Genomic DNA, 27,289 nt, shown 5'->3' with positions numbered 1-27,289 from the left:
GTGTCCAGGGGAGAAGGTGTTTCCTTGAGTTTTCCAGAGGCCACCTGTATTCGGAGCCCCGTGTCCGTCTCTTGTTTTCTCCACCCTGTTCCTTGCCACCTGGCCTCTCCTACTCTGCCTCTGCCTGACCACCTCCCGCTTCTAAAGAGCCCTGTGACCAGATCACTAAACTCTACTCATGAAACTAATGTGACAGTAGAGTTAACGAACTAGAATTTAGATAAACATTTGAGACATCAGAAAGAGGGAAAGACCCTTTGATGACATTGGACTTGGAGCATCTAGGGTCATCTCCCCATCTGGAGATCCTTAATGTCATTATGCTTGCAGCGTCCCTTTTGCCATGTAAGGTGACAGTCACAGCTTTCTGGGGATAAGGATGTGGCCATCGTTGGGTTCCACCAAGAATAGACTTCGATCACAGTTTTCTGTGGGCTCACCACTTCGCTGTTAATGTGTTGAGGAATTCATTAGTAACATTGCCGTCGCTGGCTAACATGAGATTATCATATAAATAACTAACAAGCAGTGTGAACATCAGCTTTTGCTGCGCTGATTTCATACAGTAGAGACATTTTTCTCGGGTCAGTGTTCTTGAGCTGGTTCAGGGACATCTGTGGATGCAGAGAGAGACAGAGGTTGACTGCAGAGTAAACAGATTCATTCTATCAATGGATATCATGCAGAATGTTTGTCAGGATGTTTTTGATGACTGGGCCTTAACAAAAACATAGTTTTGTGCTTGCTTTCTCGCTCTCTCCTCACTTCTCCCTCCCTTCCTCCATTGTTCCTCCCTCAGTTCAATTGTTCTTTCTTTCCTTCCTTCCTTCCTTCCTTCCTTCCTTCCTTCCTTCCTTCCTTTCTCCTTCCTTCCTTCCTTCCTTCCTTCCTTCCTTCCTTCCTTATTTCCTTCCTTCCTTCCTTCCTTCTTCCTTCCTTCTTATTTCCTTTACTTCCTTTTTCCCTTCCTTCCTTCCTTCTTTCCTTCTTCCTTCCTTCTTATTTCCTTTACTTCCTTTTTCCCTTCCTTCCTTCCTTCTTTCCTTCTTCCTTCCTTCTTATTTCTGTCTTTACTTCTCTACCAGAGCAGCTAACTCTCTTCCATGATCTTTCTTTGGTCTTTGTTCCGTGACTTTTAATGGAGCTTACTTTGAGTGAGGGGGAGCTGTGGCCAAGTGAAGGCAGTTTTGGCTCCTGCCACTTCTTGTACTCCCCATGCCCGCATCACGTGTGGCTGGGGCATGTGAGTCTGTAGGTTTTCCCCTGGCCGTTGCCTCCGGTATTATTCTCTTGCGTCACGACTCTGTCTTGTCTTTGCTTTGCTGGCAAACTTCTCAAGGGTTAGCTCTTTCTGGCAATTGACTTCTGGTTTCTTCCCTATTCACTGGCTCTTTGTGGATGGCATAGGCGTTCCAATTGGTGTCTCTGATGTCTTTTTTTTTTTTAATGTTTTTTTTTTAACGTTTATTCATTTTTGACAGAGAGACAGAGTGTGAACAGAGGATGGGTAGAGAGAGAAAGGGAGACACAGGATCCAAAGCAGGCTCCAGGCTCCGAGCTGTCAGCACAGAGTCCTATGTGGGGCTTGAACCCACGAGCCATGAGATCATGACCTGAGCTGAAGCTGGACGCTTCACCGACTGAGCCACCCAGGCTCCCCTGGAGTCTCTGATTTCTAAACCCAGTGGGGAATGAAGCAGGAAAAGTCAGTGTTCCCACTTATTAAGTCATTTCTTGACAAGCATAAGGCACTAGATATTAGTCACCCTTTGCTGTCATGACTGACCGAGACTCAGCAGGTCCCTGGGATGAGGCAAGCAGTATCGGGGGGGTAGGAGAGACCTGGGTTGTGGTGCCCTTTCAGCTATTCCATAGGTGGCATTGGGCAGGGCAGCCACCCTTCGCAGGCTCCATTGATGTCCTGGGATTTTAACTCCCAATGTAACTGCAGCTCTACACAGTCCGTCCCTGGGGGTTGAGCCATGACAACCATGTTCTCCAAAGCTCCGAGGCTGAAATCTGAGATCCAGTGTCCTGAGCTCACATCTGACCATAAATCCAGGTGTTAATGTAATGAATGATACTGCACTTTTGGGGGCGGGGGTGGGAATCAAGTACGAGGTAATTTATAAAAGTCTTCACATGGGAGAGCTGGCATGCACCATAAATTCCCTCAGCCACCCAAGATTGATAATTTTCAGTGAAAACAATAATTATGAATCTGCCTCTAAATCACATTTTAAAACCCACACTCAAAAGTTGACAAACTGTCCCCATAAGTCAGACACCACTTACCAGCCTGTTACCAGCAAGCAGAGCCCGGAACTGGTGTTTTTCATGGACCGCATGTTTGTCAATGCCCTGATTCACCTGTGCCTGCAGAGAACGGGATGTTTCACGTCCATCAGGGAAGCCCTTCCTGTCTGGGTTAGGCCAAGTGTGTCTCCCAACCAAAGAATGAGAGACTCTATTCCATGGTAAAAGGCACAAAAGTGGTGTTTGACCATTTGTGTGTTCAGAGTCCTACACATATTAATTCAATATTTTACCACGTTTAGCATAAAATGTTAAGATTCTAGAGATGGGTCTGGCAAATGTGGGGTTCTCAGGAGGAAATGGAATCCCATTTGCTGACACTGTGCTCATGAAAACATCAGCTAACAGGGCGAGGTCAGGCTGAGAAAGAGTAAGGATGAAGAGTAGCAGACTGTGGATTAGGAGGGTAAGCGCCCAAGAGACAGGTACATGAGCGGCCCAATGATGTGGCCTGAACAAGGACAGGAATCTGCAAAGATCTACTAGTGTGCATGGATGCAGATTTCTGACCAGTGGCCCACTGCCACCCACCTGCCCATCACCAGCAGACACCCAGCAGACCCCGAGCTCATACAAATATCATGGTGTTTCAGGCTTATTGAGTTACCCTGGACTTTGAGGCCAGCATCAGTTTCGGGAACCTCATCATCAGGGCTGAGATAAAGTGTGTCCTATGAGTTGATGCTAGAGGCATGGCCTCTTAAGAAAGAATTATAATTTACTTTGTTATTCCTTGACTCTGTTTTTTAAGGATCTACTCCACTGTTAATTACAACAATTTCCCCACTTATATCTCATATAAAAGAATGAGCGTTAGTATATCCTTTGAAGGTAATGGAAAGGTATACATACCCTAAGTAAGGATATGGAGAAGATCGTAGATTCAGTAACTGTCAACCTTTTGCCAAATGGGCCTTGTGTGTCCAGATGGAAAGTCGAGGACTGTGTTGGCCTTGCCTTTCGTGAGGCAGATGCCCAGATCTCGTGTGAGATGCCATCTCACAGTGCAGACCAGAAGCCGTCAGGAGCTTGAAGAAAGGAAGCCAGGTAGAACTGCGCACCTGTGCAGGCAGTAGGTGTCAGCCAGAACTGGTCACGTCCCTCCAGTGACCAGTCCCCTGAGTGACTTCTGTCTCTCTGTCCCACCGTGGGATGACTAGTCCTTCTCGTGGGGTATCTGGACCCGGAAGATGCATCTGGGTACCCGGTACAGCTTTTGGACCAGCATATCTGACTAGACTCAAATGGATTCTAGCATCAGCTCTGAACTTTGACCTCTCCAGTCTTCTTACCTGTAAACAAGAGGGGATGTCTTTTGAGAAATACAACCAGTTACTGGTTGGATGTTGGATAAGAAAGCACTTTGAACAGCAGTGAATGACTGTGGATGGTATGAGCTCCTTCAGGTAGATTGCTGGATGCTGCTTTCATAAACCGTGGAAATGAGGTCATCTGTGACAGCCTGCAGAGCTGAGAAAAGAAGATGGTTTGGGGGCAGCTTGAGCTTGCCTTGCCTTTCCCTGCCTCCCTGGGCTCTGTGATGTTGAGCTGGGGACACCCATCCATCCATTCTTTCTTCTTGTTCCTCTTCTTTTTTAATTTCCAGGATTGTGAACACACTGTTGTATTAGTTTCATGTGTACAATATAAAGATTCAGTAGTTCCGTACATCACCTGGTGCTTCTCGAAAGCCCTCCTTAATCCCCATCACCTATTTCACCCATCTCCCCCCCCTCCCATAACCATGGTATGTTCTCTATGGTTAAAAACCTGCTCCTTGGTTTGTCTTTATTTTTTTTTCTTTGTTTATCTGTTTCTTAAATTTTACATATGAGTGAAATCATATAGTGTTTGTCTTTCTCTAACTGACCTATTTCATTTAGCCTTATAGACTATCTAGCTCCATCCATGTCATTGCAAATGGCAAGACTTCATTCTTTTTTTTTTATGGCTGAGTAATATCACACTGTATGTAGATACCACAGCTTTTTTACTCACCCATCTGTTGATAGCTACTTGGGTTGCTATATTTTGACTCTTGTAAATAACGCTGCAGTAAATGTAAGGGGGCATATATCTCTTCAAATTAGTGTTTTGGTATTATTTGGGTAGATACCCACTAGTGGAATTACTGGATCATTTGGTAATTCTATTTCTAATTTTTTGAGGAACCTCCATACCGTTTTCCACATTCACTGTATCAATTTTCATTCCTACAAGCAGTGCAAGAGGGTTCCTTTTTCTCCACATCCTCACCAACACTTGTTGGTTTTGTGTTGATTTTAGCCATTCTGACAGGTGTGGGGTGGTATCTCCTTGTGGTTTTGATCTGCATTTCCCTGATGATGAGTGATGGTGAGCATCTTTTCATGTGTCTGTTGGCCATCTGTTCTGAAAAATGTCTGTTCATGTCTACTGCCCATTTTTTAAAAGTTGGGATACTTGTTTATTTGTACGTTGAGTTGTATACGTTTTTTGTTTTTTGTTTTTTTTTTTTGGATCTTAACTGTTGACTGGATATATCACTTGTAAATATCTTCTCTCTTTCAGGAGTTTGTCTTTTAGTTTTGGTGATTGTCTTCTTTACTGTTTAGAAGCTTTTTGATGTAGTCCCAATAGTTTATTTTTGCTTTTGTTTCCCTTGCCTCAGGAGATATAGCTAGAAAAACGTTGCTGTGGCCGATGTTAAACAAATTACTGTCAGTGCTGTCTTCTAGTATCTGTATGGTTTCTGGTCTCACATTTAGGTCCTTAATCTATTTTGCATTTACTTTTCTGTATGGTTTAAGAATGTGGTCTGGTTTTGAGGTGCCTGGGTGGCTCAGTGGGTTAAGCGTCCAACTTCAGCTCAAGTCATGATCTTGCTGTTTGGGAGTTCAAGCCCCACGTCACAGAGCCTGGAGTCTGTTTCAGATTTTGTATCTCCTACTCTCTCCTTCTCCCCGTGCTCGTCTCTGTCTCTCTCTCAAAAATAAACATTAAAAAATTAAAAAAACAATGTGGTCCAGTTTCATTCTTTGCATGTAGCCGTCCAGTTTTCCCAACACCATTTGTCGACGAGACTGTCCTTTTCTCATTATATATTCTTGCCCCCTTTGTTGAAGAGTAATTGACCGTATAATCATGGATTTATTTCTGGGCTGTCTGTTCTGTAGATCCAAGTGTCTGTTTTTGTGCCAGTACCATACTGTTTTGATTACTACAACTTTGTAGTATATCTTGAAATCTAGAACTGTGATACTTCCAGTTTTGTTTTGTTTTGTTTTCCAAGATTTCTATGGGTATTCATGGTCTTTTGTGGCTTCATACAAATTTTAGAATTATTTGTTCTAGTTTTGTGAAAAATGCTGTTGGGATTTTCATATAGATTGCATTAAATCTGCAGGTTGTTTTGGATAGTATAGACGTTTTAATAGTATTCTTCTAGTCCATGAATGCGGAATATCTTTCCATTTGTTTCATCTTCAATTTCTTTTGTTAATACTTTATAGTTTCTGGAGTACAAGTCTTTCACCTCTTTGGTTAATTGCTAAGCATTTTATTATTTTTAGTGCGTTTATAAATGGGATTGTTTTCTTAATCACCTTGGATGTTGGGTTTTCTGATCATTGACCACTCTGTCTTGCCTTGGCCTGAAGAAATGACACACCCAGGGACCATCAAGCTGAGCCTGAAGTCCTCTCCCCATCGTTTTTTGGGTTTGCCGAGGATTGTACCTTACTGGGAAGGTGGGGCTATTTTACCATACTGTACATGTATTCAGGACTAATGCTGTTATCAGCTCTTGTCTTATGTTGAGTCCCAGGAAATGGGTTCTGGGACAAGAAAGGTTTTTAGGGTGGGAGAGCTCTTAGGATCCACACTTGTAAGGAGGATGAGCCAGAGGACTGTCATCCTTCACAACGAGACCTCACCTGTTTTAGGGGGAGCTCTGGAGCTGGTACAACCCTTATAGTTGTCTCACTTTGAATCAAGGAGGGCCCACCTTTGGGACCCAGCCCTAGTAATCTCAAGGGTTGGGGTGACATCGCCTTGGGAAAGGCAAGTCTCTGGCTGAGAGCAATTCCCAGAGACACACTCAGCTGAGCACCATCAGTTATTCACACAACCAGCAGCTGGGGGAAAAGGTGACCTCTGTCCTCACTTGACACCAGAGCCCATGCCATGGCATCCACCGAGGCTCTTATCTTTGCAAATTCCTTAACACCGTGTTCTGTTCCTTTATATTCAGAAGATGGTTTTCACCAGAGGTTTCCAATAGCTTCTCAAAGTCCTTCGGCCAACTTTCTCAATATTCACACTGGGCTTTCAGTGTTTACTTCTATATGGAATTTTCTGATAACCTCATCACACAGGTAGGGCGGTCAGTTGATCCACCTTTGCCCAGGGCTGTCTCAGTTTGAACACTGGAATTCCTCAGTCCTAGACAAACTGGGAGAGTTGGTCAGCCTGTGGCAAAGCAATCAGCTAGATTTCAGCAACCTGCCTTTCCATTTCTTTACCGTCTTCCCATTCCAGCTCCTTCCAAGGTACAGCACAACCAGACTTCTTTTATAACCACACTTCTCGGCTACTGCTAGTGACAAATGCTTTTCCTCTTTCCTCTCACTGCTACTCACAGGTCTCTTGAGCTCTTGTTGCTGTTTCCCCAGTGCAGTTAAGCCTGATGTCACAACAGAGCAGCCTGGGAGTAGCCAGTAGCAGAGGCTGGCAGGTTAACGTACAACCTGATGCCCCCAGTCACTTCAGGTTGGCTTCTGCTGCCAAACAGAGTAAGACGTTTGCAAAAATGTTGTGGTTTCCAGGGCTTTTTGCATCTCAGACTCAAGGGTGAGGGATGATGAATGCTGACTCCGTCCTTAGGTTCCTGTTATGGCTCTCGGTCTTGTACAACTGAATGGGGAGAGGCAGGAGAGTGATGGACAGATGACCAAGTAAATGACAGTTATGGTGATCATAGATGAACAGAGACAGGAAGGGGTAATGAAGCATGCTTATGATTTGTGAAGTCACGAACTCGTCGGCACACAGGTTCCTGACAATACGGCAGACGTAACCTCTTGGTCTTCGGTCTTCTTGTTCTGTGACTATAACTTGGATTATGAGTTGTGTCTGAAGAGGCTTATGTTCACATAACTTATCATAGTTGTAGTTGAACCACCACTGGTACATATGCTGTTGCTATGTACAATTGTTGGAACAAACTAGATGTGACCCCACCTGCCTTAATTTCCTATCTCTGTGATCACACCCAGTTCAGTGATTATTGGAACAATACTCTAGTGCACAGTTTCCAAACCTTGACACTGCAGACACTTGACACCATCTCATTCTTTGTGGTGGAGGGCTACGTGGATGATTCTCTATGCTGGGGGCTGTATTGTGCATCCTAGGTTATTTAACAGCATCTCTGGACTCTACCCACTAGATGCTACTAGTGCCCACCCAGTTATGAGAATGAGAAATGTCTTCAGACATTACCTAATGATGCTTGGGGGGCAGAATCACCCCTGGCTAAGAACAACCCCACTACCGTTTTGAGAAATGTCCTCTGAGCATGAGCTTCCAGTGGCAATACCCCCATGATAGGCATTGTGACTTAATCTTCTTTGACGTGTTTCTTCTTCTTCATTAGTCACCAGGGATAGCAAGCACAAAGTATTAAATATGGGTCAAAGGGTTTCCATGCTCATAGCTCACAATCTATTTTCTGTAAATAAAAGAGGTAGGCAAGAGAAAAGAAAATGATGGCTTGCATCTTTCCTGTTTCGCACAGGGTGGGGGGCATCCAGTTGTTCAAATCCACATCCATGTGATCTTTGTCTTGCCGAATAATGTCATGGTGAGTGGGCAGAAGAGATGACCCTGCCTGGTGATTCTGCCATCCCAGCAGTGGGAGGTTAAGGATCAATGTTGACAGCACAGCATCCCATTTCAACAAGAATCCAACATGAAACGCCATGCCGGAAGATTGATTACAGTTTCAAATGCCATCTCTGGGGGAAAAAATAACATTTCTGAGACACTGATTGAACCTACGAAATTGTTGTTGGAAGCTTAACTTTGTAAAGCAAGATCCATATGTGTGAAAATCTACAGAATAGTGATTTTTCTCCAGTGTGATGATCTCTTGTGAATCTTATCAAGTGGGATTATACTTCATATTTTGCAGCATGAACAGTAGATTTATGCATCAGTTGTTTTAAGGCATATGGTAGTGTTTGTATAAATGTCATTTGCTGAAAAAAATAAATATATCCTTCAGTAGATTCAAAGCCATCTTCATAGAGCGTAGGACTCTGTACGAGAGGTTGAGGAACTTTTCCTGTAAAGGGCCCGATAGTGAACATTTTCAACATTGCAGGCCAGACAATCTCTTGTGCAGCTACTAAACCCTGATGCTATAGCACGGAAGCAGACACAGATTATAAGGAAGCAAATGGATGTGGCGGTGTTCTAATATGCTTCCGTTGTGGACTCTGAAATATAAATTTCATATACTCTTCACATTGTGCAAAACATTCTTTTCTCAGCCATTTAAAAATGCGAATAAAATTCTTCCTTCTCTAAGAAAACAGATGGGGGCACTCCCACGAGCCGGAGTTTGTGATCCGAGCGCTATTCAGAAAATATTGACATCTTACTATGTCACACAAATGGCCTCTACTGGCTTGATCCTTAGAGGCTGTGGGAAGGACAGATGCTAAATAAAAAGAAACCACATATATACGTTAATGGAAATAGTGATAAATGCTCTTAAGGGGAAACAAGATCCTAGGATAGTTAACCATGGGGGGGGTATATTTGCTTTGTATTGGTAATTGGGGTGGGGTGGGGGGGGTTCTCTGAGGTGGTGCCTAGTCAGCTGTGACCCGTAGCTAACCTGGGTTTCGGCAGAGAGCAGAAAGAAGAAACGTGCAGGAAAAGGGACTCCTCCAGGCAAGGGGGAGTGTGTTCCCCTGAAGGTTTTCAGCATGTGCTCATCCAGTGTCTGATTCTTCTTCCTCTGAATGAATTCACAGGATGAGCCCGGTGCCCCCCGTTCATGTCTGCTGAGGCCTGCTCACATCAGTGCGCCCGCACACAGCCGTGTCAGGAAGCTAAGATCCTTGAGGACAAGGACCCGAGACGGTCTTCTGTTGCTACAAGGTGAGTATAAGAAGTGCCTGTGTACGTCCGTTCCTTGTGAGTGCGTCATTGCCTGTTCACAAAGCGCTTATCTCGCCCCGAGCCTTGTAAATCATGCCAGAGTACTTGGTGACTTTAAAATGGTGTTGTGGAGGGTCTTATGTTTCAGGGGCAACGTGAATGTTGAGCCCGCCTCGCCCTTCTGTTTAGAAGGGACTTTCCCACAAAAGGTCACGTTTTCCAAAGGGCAGCATCCGGGGGGCATGTGCGCTTTCTTAGAGGAAGGCTGTACCGCCAAAGAGGGCCGTGTGCACTGACTGATAGCAAAAATACCCCTGGTGGAGGGGAGTGAGGTGAGCGGGAAGGGAAGAGCCCCTCCCCAGTGCTGTATCTTGATGACACTACGTCATTATGATGTCAAGGTGGGCATTGCTAGGCAATCAGAACAGCTCCCTGTCCCCTGAGCAGCAGGCTCGGAGAAGTGTGCGTGGAGATGCTTTCTGAGAATATATGGGTACCCACGTGGTGAGTGTGAAGAAAACAAGATACTACTCACATGGTGAATGTGAAGAAAACAATCGGACACTAGTCATTAACTTGTATGTATAAGAAGCAAAGGGTCTGGGGGGCAGGTGGTGTTTGAGATCAAAGTATGTTGGCACCAGATGGAAAGTAACTTCCTGCAAGAGATATAACAGCTTACTCGTGATCCCAGTACAGTATCTCACTAACTCACCTCGAGCGCTTTTGCCCCGTGATGCCGGCTTTTCACCCTAGGCTTTCGTCTAACTGTTTATGTAAGTGGAACCTACTTCCCCACGAGTAGGCCCTGAGCGGAGGGGAGGCACAGTGGAGGGACATAACGATGTCCAGAGCTCCAGGTTAGATGGTTGCATTTCTCCAGGGGGCCGAGTCTGCCCTCGGGGGTGGGAATCTGGCAAGTCTGGAGGCATTTTGGTGCCATAATGTTGGAGGAGGTTTGCTCCTGGGATCTGGTGGGTGCAGGTCATGGGTGCTGCTGACGGTCCTGTCCTGCACTGCGCAGGGCAACGTCTCCGCGGACTCAGACCCATCGCTGAGCGCTAGCCCTGCAAACTCGACAGCCCCTGCCTGCTCACTGTGGGAAGACACTTCAGCTTAATCTTCTCCTCCTTCCTGGAATATTTTCTGGTCTTTGACTTTGAACCATCTGCGGTAGAATGAGAATTAAAGAGAACAAAGAGAGAAAGAAGCTTTAGGACCTTTTTTTTTTTACTCTGTTAAATTGAAACCCCACAGCAGAAGATTCTCCTACTGCAGGAAACGTCCATGGAGGCTTAAAGCTTTGGCTTATATGCGTACTTAATGCTTAGCAGCTTAACAGAGTTATTTTCTATTGTAATTTCTGTAATTTGTTCCTTAAAAGGCTCGTTTGTTCCTTCTCTCCGGTTCAGACACAAACTTTTCAGGGGTTTTAAAGAATAATTTATTTTCTAAACTTACTGTTAATGCAGGAGCTGGCTCAGAGTTCTGACATAGCTTTCAAAGCCTTAAGCACCTGCTAAGTAGAGTTTTATTTTTATTCCCCCAGAAACCAACTGTACGTTTTACAGAGAAATACTTTGAGTACTCTTTTTTTTTTTTTTTTTTTGGTCATTTTAATCTAGAGAGGACATTGACATTCTTTGGACCCGGCTCCAAGAGCTCAGAAAAAAATTGACAGCCTCAGTAAGCTAATGAAACATATGCAGCTGAAAAGGTTCATGATTAATTCATGATAAACTAATATAGCATTCTTTATTCTTCCTTAATGTTCTGATGGAAAGTGGGAGTCTTTCAGTGGGGGCTAAAATATCTGTTTCTAAATACCTAATAACAATATCCATTATGTCTTACCAACATAAAGCCATCCTCACGGGGTATTTTAATGTACTTCACAATTTAGAATTCAGGGTTCTTGAGTACAGCATATTAAACTTTTCCCCTCTCCTTAAGTGGATTGGTGGTAATCAAGAAAATGCTTCTAGCTTATATCTGATATTCCTCACTTTTTTCTCCTCCAAGAAACAAGGCTGCCTGAAAGTAAAATAAAGTTTGCTTATGAAACCAAAAAAAAAAAAAAAATTCCTTTTTATGGCACGTCTTTTTATTTGACAAGACATACCAGGAATCTCTTGATTTATTCTGTTTAAATATATACGAGGAGAGTAATTTTTTTAATCCTCTGATAATAATGAACACATTCTTCAAGGGGATTGTAAGTTCTTAGTAAGGATATTCTGTGGCAGTGAACAGAATCCATCTCGCTTCTGTGGATAAGCACAGTCTAGCTTCAGAATTTGAGCAGTAATTTTATTGTACATTTTTAAAAAACACATGTCAGAAGGGATGAAGCACTCCAGATTTACAGGACCTCTGCAGACACACTCAAGCCAAACATTCAGTTTTCAATCATTACGTCCATTCTAGTGAAAATACGTGGACCACGGGACCCCACGTGCAGTAAAACAATGTAGAATGTGGGACCCCATGTGCAGTGCTGGGCTCACCATTCCCATTGGAACCATGTGTGACCCAGAGCCTCCTCAAGCCTGGGGGAGTGGTCCAACTTGATTCTACTCACTTCCTCCAAAGGAACACTGACTTTCAACTATATTAGACTTTTTTTGTTGTTGTTGTTAACAATAGAACTCCCCTAGGACCCAGCAATAGCACTGCTAGGAATTTACCCAAGGGACACAGGAGTGCTGATGCATAGGGGCACATGTACCCCAATGTTCATAGCAGCACTCTCAACAATAGCCAAGCCATGTAAAGAGCCTAAGTGTCCATCAACGGACGAATGGATCAAGAAAATGTGGTTTATCTATACGATGGAATACTACATGGCAATGAGAAAGAATGACATCTGGCCATGTGTAGCAACATGGATGGACCTTGAGGGTGTTATGCTGAGCGAAATAAGTCAGGCAGAGAAGGACACATACCATATGTTTGCATGTATAGGAAGATTAGGAGGAACTTGACGGAGGACTGTGGAGGAGAAGAAGGGGGGAAATAGTGGGGGAGAGGGAGAGAGACAAACCATGAGAGACTCTTGAAGGCTGAGAACAAACTGAGGGCTGATGGGTGTGGGGAGCGAGGAAGGGGTGATGAACACGGAGGAGGGCACTTGTGGGGATGAGCACTGGGTGTTACATGGAAACCAACGTGACAATAAACTATTTGTAAAAAAAAAAAAATCTTTTTTTTAATGTTTGTTTATTTTTGAGAGAGAGACAGATAGAGTGGGAGCTGAGGAGGGGCAGAGAGAGAGGGAGACAAAGAACCTGACGCAGCTCCAGGCTCTGAGCTGTCAGCACAGAGCCCGATGCACGTCTCGAACCCATGAACTGTGAGATCATGAACTGAGTCGAAGTCAGACGCTTAACCAGCTGAGCCAGCCGGCGCCCGGTGTTCTTTTCCCCTAAAGCTCCTATTAAACTCTCCACTTTCAGAGTGACTTCCATAGAAAGAACACTGACTACAATACAGTTTCAAGTATGAACTACGGTATTATTTGATGTCAAGTAGCAATCCATACCACAACTTTAGATTCTTTGTCATCTTTCCCAATAAAACGTTGGAAGACGCTAATAAAGTGCCTGTAGTTAGATTTTATAATGGAGAGGCATAGCCTCCTAATTTTAAAACAATAATCGGTTGATGATGAGTGGTCTGTCTAAGACTATTTCCACCTGTACTGCTATGCCACTTCAGATCTTTTTATTAAATCTGTCCTGTACTCCTATACGACTTTATATCCTTGTTTCGTAAAATCAGCCTTGAGTGGTGCCTGGGTGGTGCAGTCGGTTGAATGTCTCACTTCGGCTCAGGTCACGGTCTCCCGGTTACTGAGTTGGAGCCCCACGTTGGGCTCACTGCGGTCAGCACAGAGCCTCCTTGGCATCCTCTCACCCCCTCTGTCTGCCTCTTGTCTGCTTGTGCTCTCTCTCAAAGATGAATAAACATTAGTAAAGTAAAACAAAATGGACTCGGAATGTGACGACAGAATGGAAATTTGCCCTCGAATATCATGGTTTCCTACAATATCCCTTTGATGTAACTTAACATGTGCGTTCTTTGAATTCTTCCTTTTTATAACCAGATGTCAGTCTGTGGGAGTCCTTAGATTTTTGCTGTCTGTTTCCAGAGCCTGAGGGGATTTGCTGAGTGTGTTTAATTATGTATCGTTTCGTACTGGATGAAGGGGGAGCCGGTTGGCTTTAGTTGTCTGTCACGTTTATTTATTTCAAGATCTAATATTCAGGGTGGGGTTTGATCAGGTGCATGGCTAATGTGTACTCACAAGAGTGGGTCAGATATCGTCTCCTTGATTACTTACTTATGTTCTTTGCTTTGTGAGACAGGCATGAAACTAGTTATTCTGAGGGTAGGAAACATCATCTGCAGAATAAATTTGCCTCTAAAGATATTTCGCTTTACTAGAAATGGAAAATTTCTTCCTAAGGTCCTTAGCTTATGACCTTACCACCCAAGTGTAAAGATAAGTGTGTTAAGCATGTTTAATAATGCTGAACATCGTACTGAGAGCTAAAAGCAATTTTGATTTCCTGTTCAGATGTCGTTCACATTTCAAGTGTCAGAGAACTTTGTGAAATTCAATTTTCTTTTTTTTTTGGATAATAATGACCTTTATTTAAAATATTATACTAAGTCGTCTTCATTAGGAGGGTCCAAAACTGTGGATTAGTCTCCAAGGTCTTATTTTCTTGTTAATAATTTGAAAATATTATTTTAATAACAATTTTTTGTCATCAGTGTTCTTTTGTAACATCGTTAAGCACACAAGAGCTGTGAGCTCTTCCCTTAAGAGAACTTTTTGTCAGACTTGCAGGTCATGTCCAAGTTGTATGTTTCGAATCATCTTACAGTAGAAAAGAAATGCTTCACCTCTCCCTGCCTTACTGATGTGATGAACAGCCTCACACTCTGATTTCAGGAGGCAGTTTGGCGAAGCCACACCCTCAAAGCTATGAAATGACTTCCCTTCTTTCTCCTCTTCTCTCACCTGCTTTCCTCCTGTTTCCCTCACACCCCTGGGCCACACCTCGTGCCCTTCACCACGCATGCTCCATCCTGGGTCTCATTCCACCTGCACTTTGCTTTGCCAGCACGGTTTCAACAAAGCTGTAGACAAAAGTGCTTCCTGTTTACACACAGGTGTATTGAAACACACACACACACACACACACACATACACATTAATATTATGCGGTATCTGTTGTCGCTCCTTTGCATTTTCCATGTTCAGAATGTTCTGGAAGGGACACATTTGCTTTGAGTCAACAAAAAAGATACTCCTAATTTAAGAATGTTCTCAGCATGAGAACCCAAACCTCTTTTGTCTTATACTTAGCCTCTCTCTTTGTCTCATGCACACACACATACAGAGACTTTTTTGGGTGGAGTTGAGGTTCCCTGAGTCATGGTTTATGGCTGCAGACCGAAGGCTTCACCCTCTCCACCTTCCAGGAAGGATGGATGTCACTTCACCTCCTGTGCCCATTCTGGCTGTGCTGTGGGAGGGTGCATTCTTCTCTCGGGAGTGAGCTCCCCGTGATTTGCTGGTCCTCCATGGTTTGCGGGGAATGTGAGGGTCCCCCCTGCTTGAGGGAGCTGCCCCGGAGATAAGCGCCCTGGTGCACTGATGGACATGCTTTCCATCCCTCTTTATGGGCTGCAGGCCCACGGAAACACCCACGACAGGAGAGCAGGCAAGAGCTTGGGGACTGAGTGCGAGGCCTCCAGGCTCCGGGCTTGTGCTGGTCTTGGTGAGGGCGGACCCGCGAGGTCATGACCTCTGCTGCCAAGGTCTCAAACCCATGGGGTCTGCACGCTGAAAACATCACTGTGCCTTCTCTCGCTCTCTCTGTCTCTGTCTCCCTCCCTCTTTCTCTCTCGTCATTAGACACTTTGCTGCTGTTTTTCTTTCTTTCCAGCCACGCATACCCAAAAAGTTGTGGCAAAGAGAGGTGAAAGTTGCAAAGCTATGTGAGATACAAGCACGTTAGCCCTGTGGATTCAGACCTTCAGCATCTTCTGACGCGGCGCTGTTATACTCAGAACCTTCTCCCACAAGGGAAAGACTCCAGAGATGCGGAACCTGTGTTAATTCAATTCTCCGCCGTGAGTGTTTATGAAGCATTTGCCATGTGCTTGTGTGGAAAGAATAAGCACTTAAAAAGATTTCTCCAAAAAGAGAGTCTTCCTTTTTTAAATTTCATGATTGCGTGACAAGGGCCAGCTGCACACCATTTGAGAGAATGTCATGATTTAAAAATCAGAGCTCATCACACTGAAGTTGTCTCAATTAGGGTCTCTTCAGGCTTACTGGGAGCACAGATTCATTGTCTTTTTATTCCCATTAGTGCAAATTATCATATTTGAGGCATTTTATAAGTTTAATTGTGGCATTGTATCCATTGGCACAAAGGCAGCGTAATCGAGTTGCACTCTGTGGACTTTTTTTTTCCTGGTTATAAAAATAAGTAGAACACATTGATAAACTTGAGAATATATTTAAAAATTATCAGGGGCGCCTGGGTGGCTTAGTCGGTTAAGCGTCCGACTTTCGCTTAGGTCATGATCTCACGGTACGTGGGTCCGAGCCCCGCGTCGGGCTGTGTGCTGACTGCCAGCTCAGAGCCTGGAGCCTGTTTCAGTCTGTGACTCCCTCTCTCTCTCTGACCCTCCCCTGCTCACGCTGTCTATCTCTCTCCTAGAAATAAATAAAACGTTTAAAAAAAAAAATCTAAAAACCCCTGGTTCGTCACACTCGCTCAAAATTGTTGACAAATGAAGTTATATCATCTTTCTCTACAAATAAATACACTCATGTCTACATATGCATATATCGAAAACCATACGCGCCCATCCAGCAATGTGAATAGTTTTTGTGTTGTTGTTTTTTTTAATTTGTGGTCATACAGCCATGGGGTTCCTAAGGGGCTCAGTCAGCTGAACATATGACTCTTGATTTCAGTTCAGGTCACGATCTCACAGTTGGTGAGTTTGAGCTCCATGCCAGTTTCTGTGCTAACAGTGTGGAGCCTGCTTGGGATTCTCTCTCTCTCTCTCTCTCTCTGCCCCCTCTCACTTGTGCACACTCTCTCTTAAAAAATTTGTGATCATGCTGTCTTTATTTAATGTCAAGCTGTGCCTTTTCCACCCTAAAATTACACGGTGAAGTTTCCCTTCATGACAAGATATTCTTCAAAACTCAAGAATTTTAAGGGCAGCGTAATATTTTACTATGTCATTTATTTGTCTTTCCCCCGTTCTGGTACCTTCACAAATTTTTCATGTTGATAGAGTTTGTTCAGGAATGGGATGCATGTATCCCTTGATATTTTCATAAGAGAATTTCCTAGACACAGAAGCGCTGATACAAAGAATGTGACCCCGTTGAGATGCTTGATCTCCTTTGCCGGATATGTTCCAGAAAGTCTGATTCTGCATCTTCACAACCAGTGAGCAAGGGTCCCCATTACGCTTTCTACTGTCCAAGACACAGTGTCATCAGGTCCCAATATTTGCCAAAGCGGTAGGTCAAAAAGAGCATTTTCCTTGTGTGTTAATTTTAATTTTTGATTCCTAATGAGATTAGGTTGTTTTCATGTGTCTATTAACTTACAGTTGTTTTCTTGTTCATCATGTGACATTTTTCAGTCAGGGTGATGATTGTTCTCATACCCGGTCGCCTCTTCTGTCCTGCTTTTTTCTTAGCCAGTTGCTCATCACATCCTTCTCCATTGTGACATGATGGGTAATAATGACCTATGTGAACTACATTGTGGCCAGACACAGTTTTCCACCCTAGATGCTTCTCACGGGCAGTCTCTGGTGCCCGTTTTTGTAGGTAATATGAGTGGACTTGGACTTGTCTGGTGCCCAGTCCTCATAGAAAGAGGAAAAAGAAATTAAAAAAAAAACAAGGCTAGAAATAAAAGGAATACTGTTGGATCCACTAAGATGGAATGTTGAGCAGGTATGTGATCTTCCAAACTAGCCCAGCGAAGAAGGGTAAATTTCGTGCTCGGAGAGATAGCCTCCATCCAGTTGAATTACACGTGAAGTAAAGAGTGATCTTTGCTGCCTAAGTGCCAGCATCCACATTTCATTGTAAAAACGGGAAGGGATGGGGATTTATTATTGCAATGATCATGTTTCACTATTCCCCAAGACAAATATGACACTTCTATCCACTCTTGTTTGGGGACCTCAGTGAAGAAAGCGTAACAGCCAGAAATGCAGGCAGTTGGGCATGAATGCTCTCTCCGTATACCACGTAGTGGGTGTCGAGGTGCAAACACTCGGCACTGGACGTGCATGCGGGCTCTGTGCCTGGGCCCCCACACCCGGAGGCTGCTGTACGAGTCCAGGCTGCAAATCGTGTTGGCTTTGGATTTTGTGACTTTGGGGATTTTATGTTATTCAGTGTGGCTGTTGAAACACCAAAGCCATACTGAGTCTTAGGTTTTTGATGTACACGTCTCCCTCCACATGCATTTACGATCTTTCCTTTGCCTTCTATGTCCTAAGGCTCCATGATCATGGGCTTTTCCTCTGGGTCTGTTTTGAGTCCTGGCTGTGGACACGTTGTCTTCTGTTCAGTACGCAGATTCACGTCCTTTACTTCTGCAAGTCTGTCTTGTGGCATGGCTTTGGAATTTACATATACCGCCCCTGCATCCTTTTCTTCTTTCCTCTGCTTCAGATGTCTGCTTATGACATCTCTGTTTCATATTTTCTCTGCTCTTCTCAATCATCTTGCTCTTTCTTCCACTTTGTTTTGGGATGCCCTCAACTGCTTCTTCAAATAATGATCAATTATTTCCTCATTGATCATGTGCTGCATTTCCTTTTTTTTTGTTTTTAATTTTTTAAAAATATTTTTATTTATTTCTAGGAGAGAGAGAGACAGACAGCGTGAGCAGGGGAGGGTCAGAGAGAGAGGGAGACACAGACTCTGAAATAGGCTCCAGGCTCTGAGCTGGCAGTCAGCACAGAGCCCGACGCGAGGCTCGAACCCACGAACTGCGAGATCATGACCTAAGCGAAAGTCGGACACTTAACCGACTAAGCCACCCAGGCGCCCCATCGTGTGCTGCATTTCCAAAGCTCCTGTTTTTTCTCTAAATGTACTTTCTTCAAAGCACCTTTTTTTTTTTAAATCTACTGACTGTTGGATTATTGAAAGGTTTAGATTCGGGTCGTTTTGTTTCCGACCTTCATGGTAGACATTCTTTTCAAATGGACTCTGGTCCTTTGCTTCTGGATATAGCAAAGAGGGAGGTTCTGCAAAACTGAGTGGAAGCTGTGCAAATTGTGCAAATTGGAACACTTACTCTGGGTCGTGCCTGCCGATTACTGGCCTTTCCATCCATGACCTGCAGCTGCCAGTAGCTGTTACCTGGGAACATCCACTTTCTGCAGAGAGGAATCCTGTCTTGCAGAGAGTTGGGACCCGCAGGAGAAAAGCCCCTGGCCGTGTAGACCCCATTTCAGGATCATGTGCCCCTCTGCACACACTCTGTTTTCACCGTCTCCTGGTTTCTTTCTCAGTGATCCTTCTCATGTCTGCTTGGCACTCTCCAAAACCCGTCTCTTTCCATCTGCTTTTGTCAGATTGGGTTAGTAGATGCTTAATGTTCCCTTTTAGGAGTTTTATTTTATTTTTTCAACGTTTTATTTATTTCTGAGAGAGAGACAGAGAGACAATGTGAGTAGGGGAGGGTCAGAGAGGGAGACACAGAATCTGAAACAGGCTCCAGACTCTGAGCTAGCTGTCAGTACAGAGCCCGACGCAGGGCTCAAACCCACAAACTGTGAGATCATGACCTGAGCTGAAGTCGGATGCTTCACCAACTGAGCCACCCAGGCGCCCCTTAGGAGTTTTAAGTGGTATTTAGAGGCCATTGATTACAATGCATCTTCATTTTTATTTTATTTTTTTTAATTTAACATTTATTCATTCTTGAGACACAGAGAGAAACAGAGCGCAAGCAGGGGAGGAACAGAGGGAAGGAGACACAGAATCCAAAGCAGGCTCCAGGCTCTGAGCTGTCAGCACAGAACGCAATGCGGGGCTCAAACTCACTGACCTGAGATAATGACCTGAGCTAAAGTTGGATGCTTAACTGACTGAGCCACCCAGGTGCCCTGCATCTTCATTTTTAAAAACATTAAAGTTTAAAATTAAATTTAAAAAAATTTAAATTTTATGCTTAAAATTCTTGTTTGCTACCATCCTGTCTACAGAATAGCAGTATTCATATCCCTCTTGGACATTGAGAAAGTTGAGACCCAGAATGGTTGGGAAATTTCCTGAGAACCACACAGGAAACGTGTTAATGTGGAGGCTGTAACCAGTTTACTCTGACTCCAAAGTTCACGTTTACTTATTTTTGTCTGTGGTGTGTGTTGGGGCCGTATGAAATGGCCGATGGGCATTTTTGACCTATATGAATGAGCATTTCTGCTACTTTTTCCTCATACTTTCATAAAAAGATCTTGTCCTATTTATCAATAATTAAAGCTTTTCCTTTGCATTGCAATAATAGTAGTAATAATAATAATAATTATAATGAAGAGTAATGGCATAAACCAGGGGCATTGGTGCCCCTGTGTTGAATAAAATCTCCATCCTAAGTCGAAGGAAGAGCTAATGAAAGTTTTGCTGAAAAATTGGGTGGTGAATTTACTTATGATTTGACAGATCACATAGACCCAATGGTTACCAGAGAAAATCATTTATTCGCTTCGGTTTGGCAAGCAAACTGATACTCTGTCCCTGTCATCCATTTCGGGAGCTTACGAATTTTGTTAAAAATGACACCTGTTCTCTCATGTACGAGAAACACATTTTTAAGAGGCTCTGATTGATTTTTGGGGCCCCTGGGTGCCTTAGTCGGTTGAGCGTCCGACTTTCACTTGGATCATGATCTCGCGGTTCGTGGGTTCGAGCCCCGCATTGGGCTCTGTGCTGACTGCCAGCTCAGAGCCTGGAGCCTGTTTCAGTCTGTGATTCCCTCTCTCTCTGACCCTCCCCTGCTCACGCTGTCTCTCTCTCTCTCCTAGAAATAAATAAAAATATTAAAAAAAAAAAAGAGGCTCTGATTGATTTTTCTGCATTACTCAGGACTTCACGTTTTTACTGAGAGAAGAGCCACGAGCATACTGTGTCCATCTCCCCTTTGCACACGTGCGTTGTACAGGTGGTGTGTTCGAGTGTTTGCATGATGTGTGCAAACCATAGAGTAAGGCAGTGCTGACAAGGGGAAGGTGCAGAATATTGATTTTCTTCAACAAATGAGTCAAAGTCTGTCTTTAAACTTTCAGACAGAGGAAGGACTGAATTTATAGCTTCACTGTTGCTTGAATTCATAAATAATAATTTTAAATGTTTTAATTTTTCTAAATGATGTCAGAGGCACACCTGGGTGGCTCAGTCGGTCGAGCATCTGACTTGATTTTGACTCAGGTTCTGGTCCCAGGGTCGTGAGTTTGAGTGCCACGTTGGGCTCTTTGCTGACATGAGGGAGCCTCCTTGGAATTCCGTCCCCTCTCCCCTCCCTTCCCCCCTCTAAAATTAAAAAATAATAATTTTAAAATTAATTTAAATGATGTCAGAGAAAGGTCTTCTGGATAGAGGTGAAAACACCAAACCCTAAGTGAAGCTTTCACTGTATACCACAGACATAGTGCTTGAAAGGGACATTTAGAACTCAGAGTATTTCAACATTTTGTCCGAAATTGGAGCTTTAGCCACAGAAGGATCAGTCTGTGTAAGTGAGCTTGCACGTAACTGAAGAATTATTTTCCAGTTTGCTGGAAAGAATAACTTACGTGATAACTTGGGGCAGGTTGAAGGTTACACATAGCCGCTAAACATCATGAGCACTGCAGAAATCAATGTGTGACAAATATTTTCTAAGTCCAACCCCACGCCGGAGTGGAGTTGACTGTGGGGGCACAAGTAGAATGGTCTCCTGGCCTTGAAGTTGGTAGAACATCAGGACAAGCAGCCATGAAGCTGGCTGCCGTCCTAGCCAACCCAGAGCTGGGACTGCCCCTGCTGTACGAGAGTAAATCCGAGAGTAAATCCAGATATTTGCTTTCCGGATCTGTGATGGGAGGGCTGAATTTAGAACACAGTGTAAATACGTGTAAATGCCTGTGGGCGTGAAACCTGGTCTCTCCCTGATATCCTGGGTTTTCCTCATTCTTCATCCCTTTGTATCTCACGTGCTTCTCTTTGTTTTCATTGCAGTAATAGAAGTGAGATGTTTATGATGAAAACAAAATCTACAATCAGGGAAGTATTGAAAAGAAACACCCTAATCCCACCGCCTTTACTAAGTACTGTAATTGTCTGTGTGTGTGTTTGTGTGTGTGTGTGTCTCCTTCCAGAATTTCCTAGGGAATGATATATAGAAATCACAACTTACTATTTGTTCTATTGTATAATTTCCATTTTTTAAAATTTTGTTTTGAATTAACTGTAGTTTCAGAGATAGATCTGAAGTCCTAGTGCAGACAGGTGTCTTCTACCCTTTGTTCAGTCTTACCGGTGGTAAAGGACTGTTGATTTTTTTTTTTAAGTTTATTTATTATTTATTTACAGAGAGAAAGAGAGAGAGAGTGGGGGAAAGGGAAGAGGGAGGGAGACAGAATCCCAAGCAGGCTCTGTACTGTCAGTGCAGAGCCTGATGCGGGGCTCAAACTCATGAACCTGAGTGACCTGAGCCGAAATCAAGAGTCAGATGCTTAACCGGCTGAGCCACCCAGGCTGCCCAGGACCGCTGTTTTCAACAGAAATATTTCCTATACTTCCGGACCTAGAAATTTCTGAGCAGTAAACATAATGCCATCTTCCCCTCCTGCCCCCTCACTTACTTCCTTTCTTCCTTTCCGTATTTCCTTGCCGCATCCCTCCTCGCTTATATTCTCCCCTTCTTTTCTGTATTAACTTTCTAGGGCTGCTGTAAGAAATTACTGCAAACTTGGTGGCTTAAAACAATATAAACTTATTATCAAACAGGTCTGGGGGGTCCGAAGTGCCAAGTGGGTCTCCCTGGTGCCCACATGACCAGCTCCCCCAGGAGGCTCTAGGAGAGAATCCATGTCTGTGTCTTTCCCAGCATCCAAAAGCCTGTCCATACCTTGGCTTCTGACCCCTTTCTTCAGCTTCCAGGTCAGTGGAACTATCATCTTCCGATGTGTCCGTGTCTGCCTTTTTTTTTAAGTGTTTATTTTTTTTAATGCTTATTCATTTTTGAGAGAGAGAGAGAGCAGGAAGGGGCAGAGAGAGAGGAAGACACAGAATCCGAAGCAGGCTCCAGGCTCTGAGCTGTCAGTACAGAGCCTGATGCTGGGTTCGAACAGACTGTGAGATCATGACCTGAGCTGAAGTCAGAAGCTTAACTGACTGAGCCACCCAGGTGCCCCTTTAAGTGTTTATTTTGAGAGATGGAGAGGGGACGTTCAGGAGAGGATCAAAGAGAGGAGAGAGAATCTCATGCAGTTTCTGTGCTGTCAGTGCAGAGCCTGACTCAGGTCTTGATCCCACAAACCGTGAAATCATGACTTGAGCCGAAATCAAGAGCCAGACGCTCAACCTACAGAGCCACCCAGGCACACCCCATCATCTCTCTTTTATAAGACCGTTTGTGTTGGCATGGGGCTCACCTGGATAAGCCAGGATCTTCTCCACATCTCAAAGACCTTAACCTAAACACACCTGCAAAGTCGCCCCCCCCCCCACCGTTTGGATTCTTAAAGTAAGATAGTCACAGGTTCTGAGGATTAGGACATGGACATCCTTGGGGGTCATTTGTTGTTGTTTTTTTCCCAGCACACCACACCTTCCCTGTGTTCTTTCTGCTCTGAGGTCGGTCCATGCAGATGGCATCTCCTAGGCATTTATCAGATGCCCAGGGCTGTGCCGAGCATAGCGGATAGCATAGAACCGCAGCTCAGTACAGATGGCCCCCTACTAACGATGGTTCTACGTAGGCCCCAACTGAGGATCTTTCCACTGACGATTTTACGATGGTACGAAAGCAGTCTGTGTTCGTGCTTGGGATCGTGCCTTTAGATCCTTTCCTGGATGAGGGACATGCGGTGCTGTCCGGTCTCCTGAGGCTGGCCAGGGGCAGCTCCCAGTCAGCCCCAGCACCCCGGGAGCCGAGAAGCAGCACCCTGACAACCCTTCTGTCCCATACAGGCCCCTGCTTGTCACCTCCAGTATTCAGTAGGTGGCGTGAGATGGTCAAGGCTTTATTATTAAAAAGGCCTGCGTGAGATGACAGTGCCCAGCTTCAGGCTAACTAACGGAAGTGGCTAAGCTGTGTTGTTCCATAGGTTCGATGTATTAAGTGCATTTTTTACTTTTTGATATTTTCAACTTACAGTGGGTTAATTGAGATGTAACACCACCATGCGTGAAATATCTGTAAATATTTGGAGATGGAATACAAACATTGATACCCATTGTATCTGTTTTCTCTTCTTCCACAATAAACAGTAGCTTCAAACAACACCCAAATATGATTCCCCAGTCCGTGTGGGTCATGAGGATCATGAGTCCAGCCTAGGAATAGATTGATCCTGTGCTCAGGGGAATCACCAAACTGACATCAACATGTCGGCCAGATTCCCTTTACATTCGAGGCTCGGGATCCTGGTCCAGATTCAATGGGTGTTGGCAGAATTCAGTTCCTTGCAGTTGGGGGGTCTCAGGCCCCCAATTCCTTATGGAAGTTTCCTGGGCCACTTTTGGCTCCTAGAGGTCACCTGTGATTCCGGGCACATGGCCCCTGTAGGCTGTTCATGTCTTTGTTCTTTATTGCTTCTTTGAGGTCAACTGAAACCATATCTTTCAAGGGATCACCTGATTGGGCCAGGTCCAGCCAAGATAATATCCCTTTTGGATGAATTCAGAGTCAACAGACTAGTCTCCTAAATACAGGAATGGCATCTATCGCATTTGTGGGTCCTATTGGCCACACGCAATGTGTACAGCTGGGTGGCAGGGATACTGCTGATCATCTTAGAATTCCACGTGTCCTGCCCGAGGCTTTCTGGCTTCTGTCAGATGGACCTCATCCCTCCATAGAAGGATGTTCTCTTTCCAGTCACTCTTTCTGACGTCCATAGTGTCAGTGTGTTTGTGGCATGCTCCAGCTTCCTGAGCCGCCCCTCACTTGCTGACACCCCAACAGGCACCAAGTTGTCTGCTTGATGGGGAGGGGGTCAGGGAGAAGGCTGGACTTCTCTTAAACCCAGCTCACCCTGGCTTGTTTGTGCTTGGTTTTTATTTTTTGTTTTTTGAAAACAATTTTTTAATGTGTTATTTATTTCTGAGAGAGAGAGACAGCGTGAGCAGGGGAGGGTCAGGGAGAGAGGGAGACACAGAATCCGAAGCAGCTCCAGGCTCTAAGCTGTCAGCACAGAGCCCGACGCGGGGCTCGAACCCACAAACCGTGAGATCATGACCTGAGTCAAAGTCAGACGCTCAACCGGCTGAGCCCCCCAGGCGCCCCAGTTGTTCTTGTTTTTTAACAGTAGTCTCCAAGGCTACCAGCCGGACTGGGTTTGAATCCAGACGTCTGCAGTGTCCTTCTCCTTCCCTTTCCTGCTGGGGCCTCCCCCGTGCAGATCCACCACCCCGAGAGTTCTCTGGTGTCCCTTAGTCTCTCTTGGACCCGTCCGAACCATTCGGCGCTCTGTAAGTAAAGAAATGCAGTAGGGGCTGTGATAAAGGTGGGCTCACATAATATCTGGCTCAGTGGAAAATGTGAACCGAGAGAGGCATTTGGTTATATACCTCAGAGAGTCTCAGGTCTCGAGATACAGTAGGGTGTGTGAGGTGTTATCTCATTAAGAGCTTGCTGCTCGTATGGGGGATTTTATGTCAGGCTCCCGCTGGACTTTGTGCCTTCTTGCCCTAGCAGTGAGTTGTTTTAAGTAGATAACTTGTCCAGTGATCCTGAAGATAATCCGTCTGAGATCACCGGAATGCTCACTTACATACTCGTAGACCACGGGTCTCCCGTTTTGATGCAAACCGTGACGAATTGTACGGAATGCTTTTCTTCCTAACAAGTACTGTGCTTTAATGAATTTGCAGGATACAACCGTCATCAGCACTAAATGTAATGCTTGCTATTTAAGTATCCACGCGCCTCCTGGCTGTTGGAAATGCTGCAGTCTAAAGTGGTTTTAATCAACATACAGGTGTATTACTGTTTCTTTCCTACGTGTAAAGATTATATGCATCTCTGATGGCGGGAGAGGAGCCATACGCTGTCCGGGGCCAGCTGCTTACTTCCTTCTGAGTCCCACTGGGATCTGTGCTCCCCCCAAACCCATCCCAGAATATCGGCTCCAAAGATTGTCATCTACTTTTGTTGTAGGACTAAATGGGTTCTTTTGCACCCTACGGTGTAAGGGACATGTCTGTAATGCAACGTCACAGAAGATGCTGTGGCCGAGAATGGGGAGGACCACACGCAGAACTGAGTGTGGGAAGGTCGCTGCTTGACATTCGGTCCCTTCGTGCGAGGTGTGGAAATAGAGTCCCTTCACCGAAATCCAGAACTGACCACAGGACACGGTGCTGTTCGGCTCTTGGCTTCAGAGGTGGGCACTCAGGCACCAGAATGGGCTGGTAGCCCTGGGCAGCCACACTGAACTCCAGCTTGGATGTCCCATCAAGCGTCTTCCATATTGGTCTTTTAGAGGTCAAGGGACAGCCCATGGCAGAGACCGCCGTATCTAGGAGAAATCAGAGGAGACGCTTGTAAAGGACCAGCTGGCAGATTAAGGTGACTGAAGCAACGTTGTGGGCTCACATGCTATTCTACAAGATCACCAGGAGATGGGAACTGAATTCTATAATATTCCACATCTTTTAGCGGGCCCCTGAGGTGTTTTTTTTTCCTTTTAAAAATTTTATTAAGGTTTTAATTTTAATTCTGAACAGGCCCTTGTTTTTGTCCATTTCCTGTGGGGGAGTATAGGAGCAGAAACATTCTCCCCTCTTCTCTTTCTGGGTTCTTTTGGCTCGTCTGTTAATGAAATTGGCATAAGACAGATGAACAGGAGAAAAATTTAATTCTGTATGTACAAGGACAAGGATGTGACGGGCTCCAAGACAGTCAGGCAGTTGAAGCTTCTATGCTGTCCTGAGCTAAGGAGAAGGCTGTCGGGGTCTGGGGCCTCAAAGGGGAGGAAGGGAATTCCTGGGAAGACGGGAAGAACAGGTGTTTGGTGAGCACACGCAGAGCCCGTGGGGGCACCGAGAGGAGCCTGCCCAGTTCCCCCCAGCCTTCCACACTCAGCCCAGACTCTGTCGTTCTGTCCGGTGATGGCTGTGCTCCCGGGCCAGCCTCTCTGTCTCAATTCTCCTACGCAGCTGAGGGGGAGGTGAACGGGTCTTGCTCAGTCCTCCGGGCTCTGGTCATCTTCAGCCCAAAACAACGCTCCTGCCCTAGCAGTACATCTGGGGGACGCTTGTTCTGAAGCCCTTCAGGGGGAGTGATGAACGTAACAGTAATCATTTTCTTTCCATGCATGGGGTTTCCTAAGAGAGCGATTCTGTTGTTTCAGGAACATTCTTTCGGCATTTCATATCCCTGAGGAGCCCATAAAGAAAATAACGCAGGCAGCCTCACAGGGAATTTGGGAGGGTGGTTTCCTGCAGCCACTGCATTTTCTCGGTAATTTTACTGCAAGTTCTGCTTTGCAGTGTCAGCTGAGGAGGCTCGGGTCAGACCCTCAACCACACAGAGCACCTCCG

The 27,289-nt window shown here is 44.9% G+C and overlaps 1 protein-coding gene across 7 annotated transcripts in view; it reads left to right on the top strand.

Moving 5' to 3' along the window:
* Positions 1-27,289, top strand: part of STS (steroid sulfatase) — a 160,760-nt gene that overhangs the window by 33,030 nt on the left and 100,441 nt on the right. For all 7 annotated transcript variants that reach the window (XM_039238554.1, XM_039238553.1, XM_039238552.1 and 4 more), the window contains one exon: positions 9,339-9,465. In XM_039238554.1, coding sequence (XP_039094485.1) covers positions 9,362-9,465 — 104 coding nt within the window. In that variant the 5' untranslated portion in view covers positions 9,339-9,361. The remainder of the gene's footprint in view (positions 1-9,338; positions 9,466-27,289) is intronic.

Source organism: Hyaena hyaena, unplaced genomic scaffold (assembly GCF_003009895.1).
Source record: "Hyaena hyaena isolate Hyena2069 unplaced genomic scaffold, ASM300989v1 scaffold_142, whole genome shotgun sequence".
NCBI lineage: Eukaryota > Metazoa > Chordata > Mammalia > Carnivora > Hyaenidae > Hyaena > Hyaena hyaena.
This window is presented reverse-complemented; position numbering and strand designations above follow the sequence as displayed.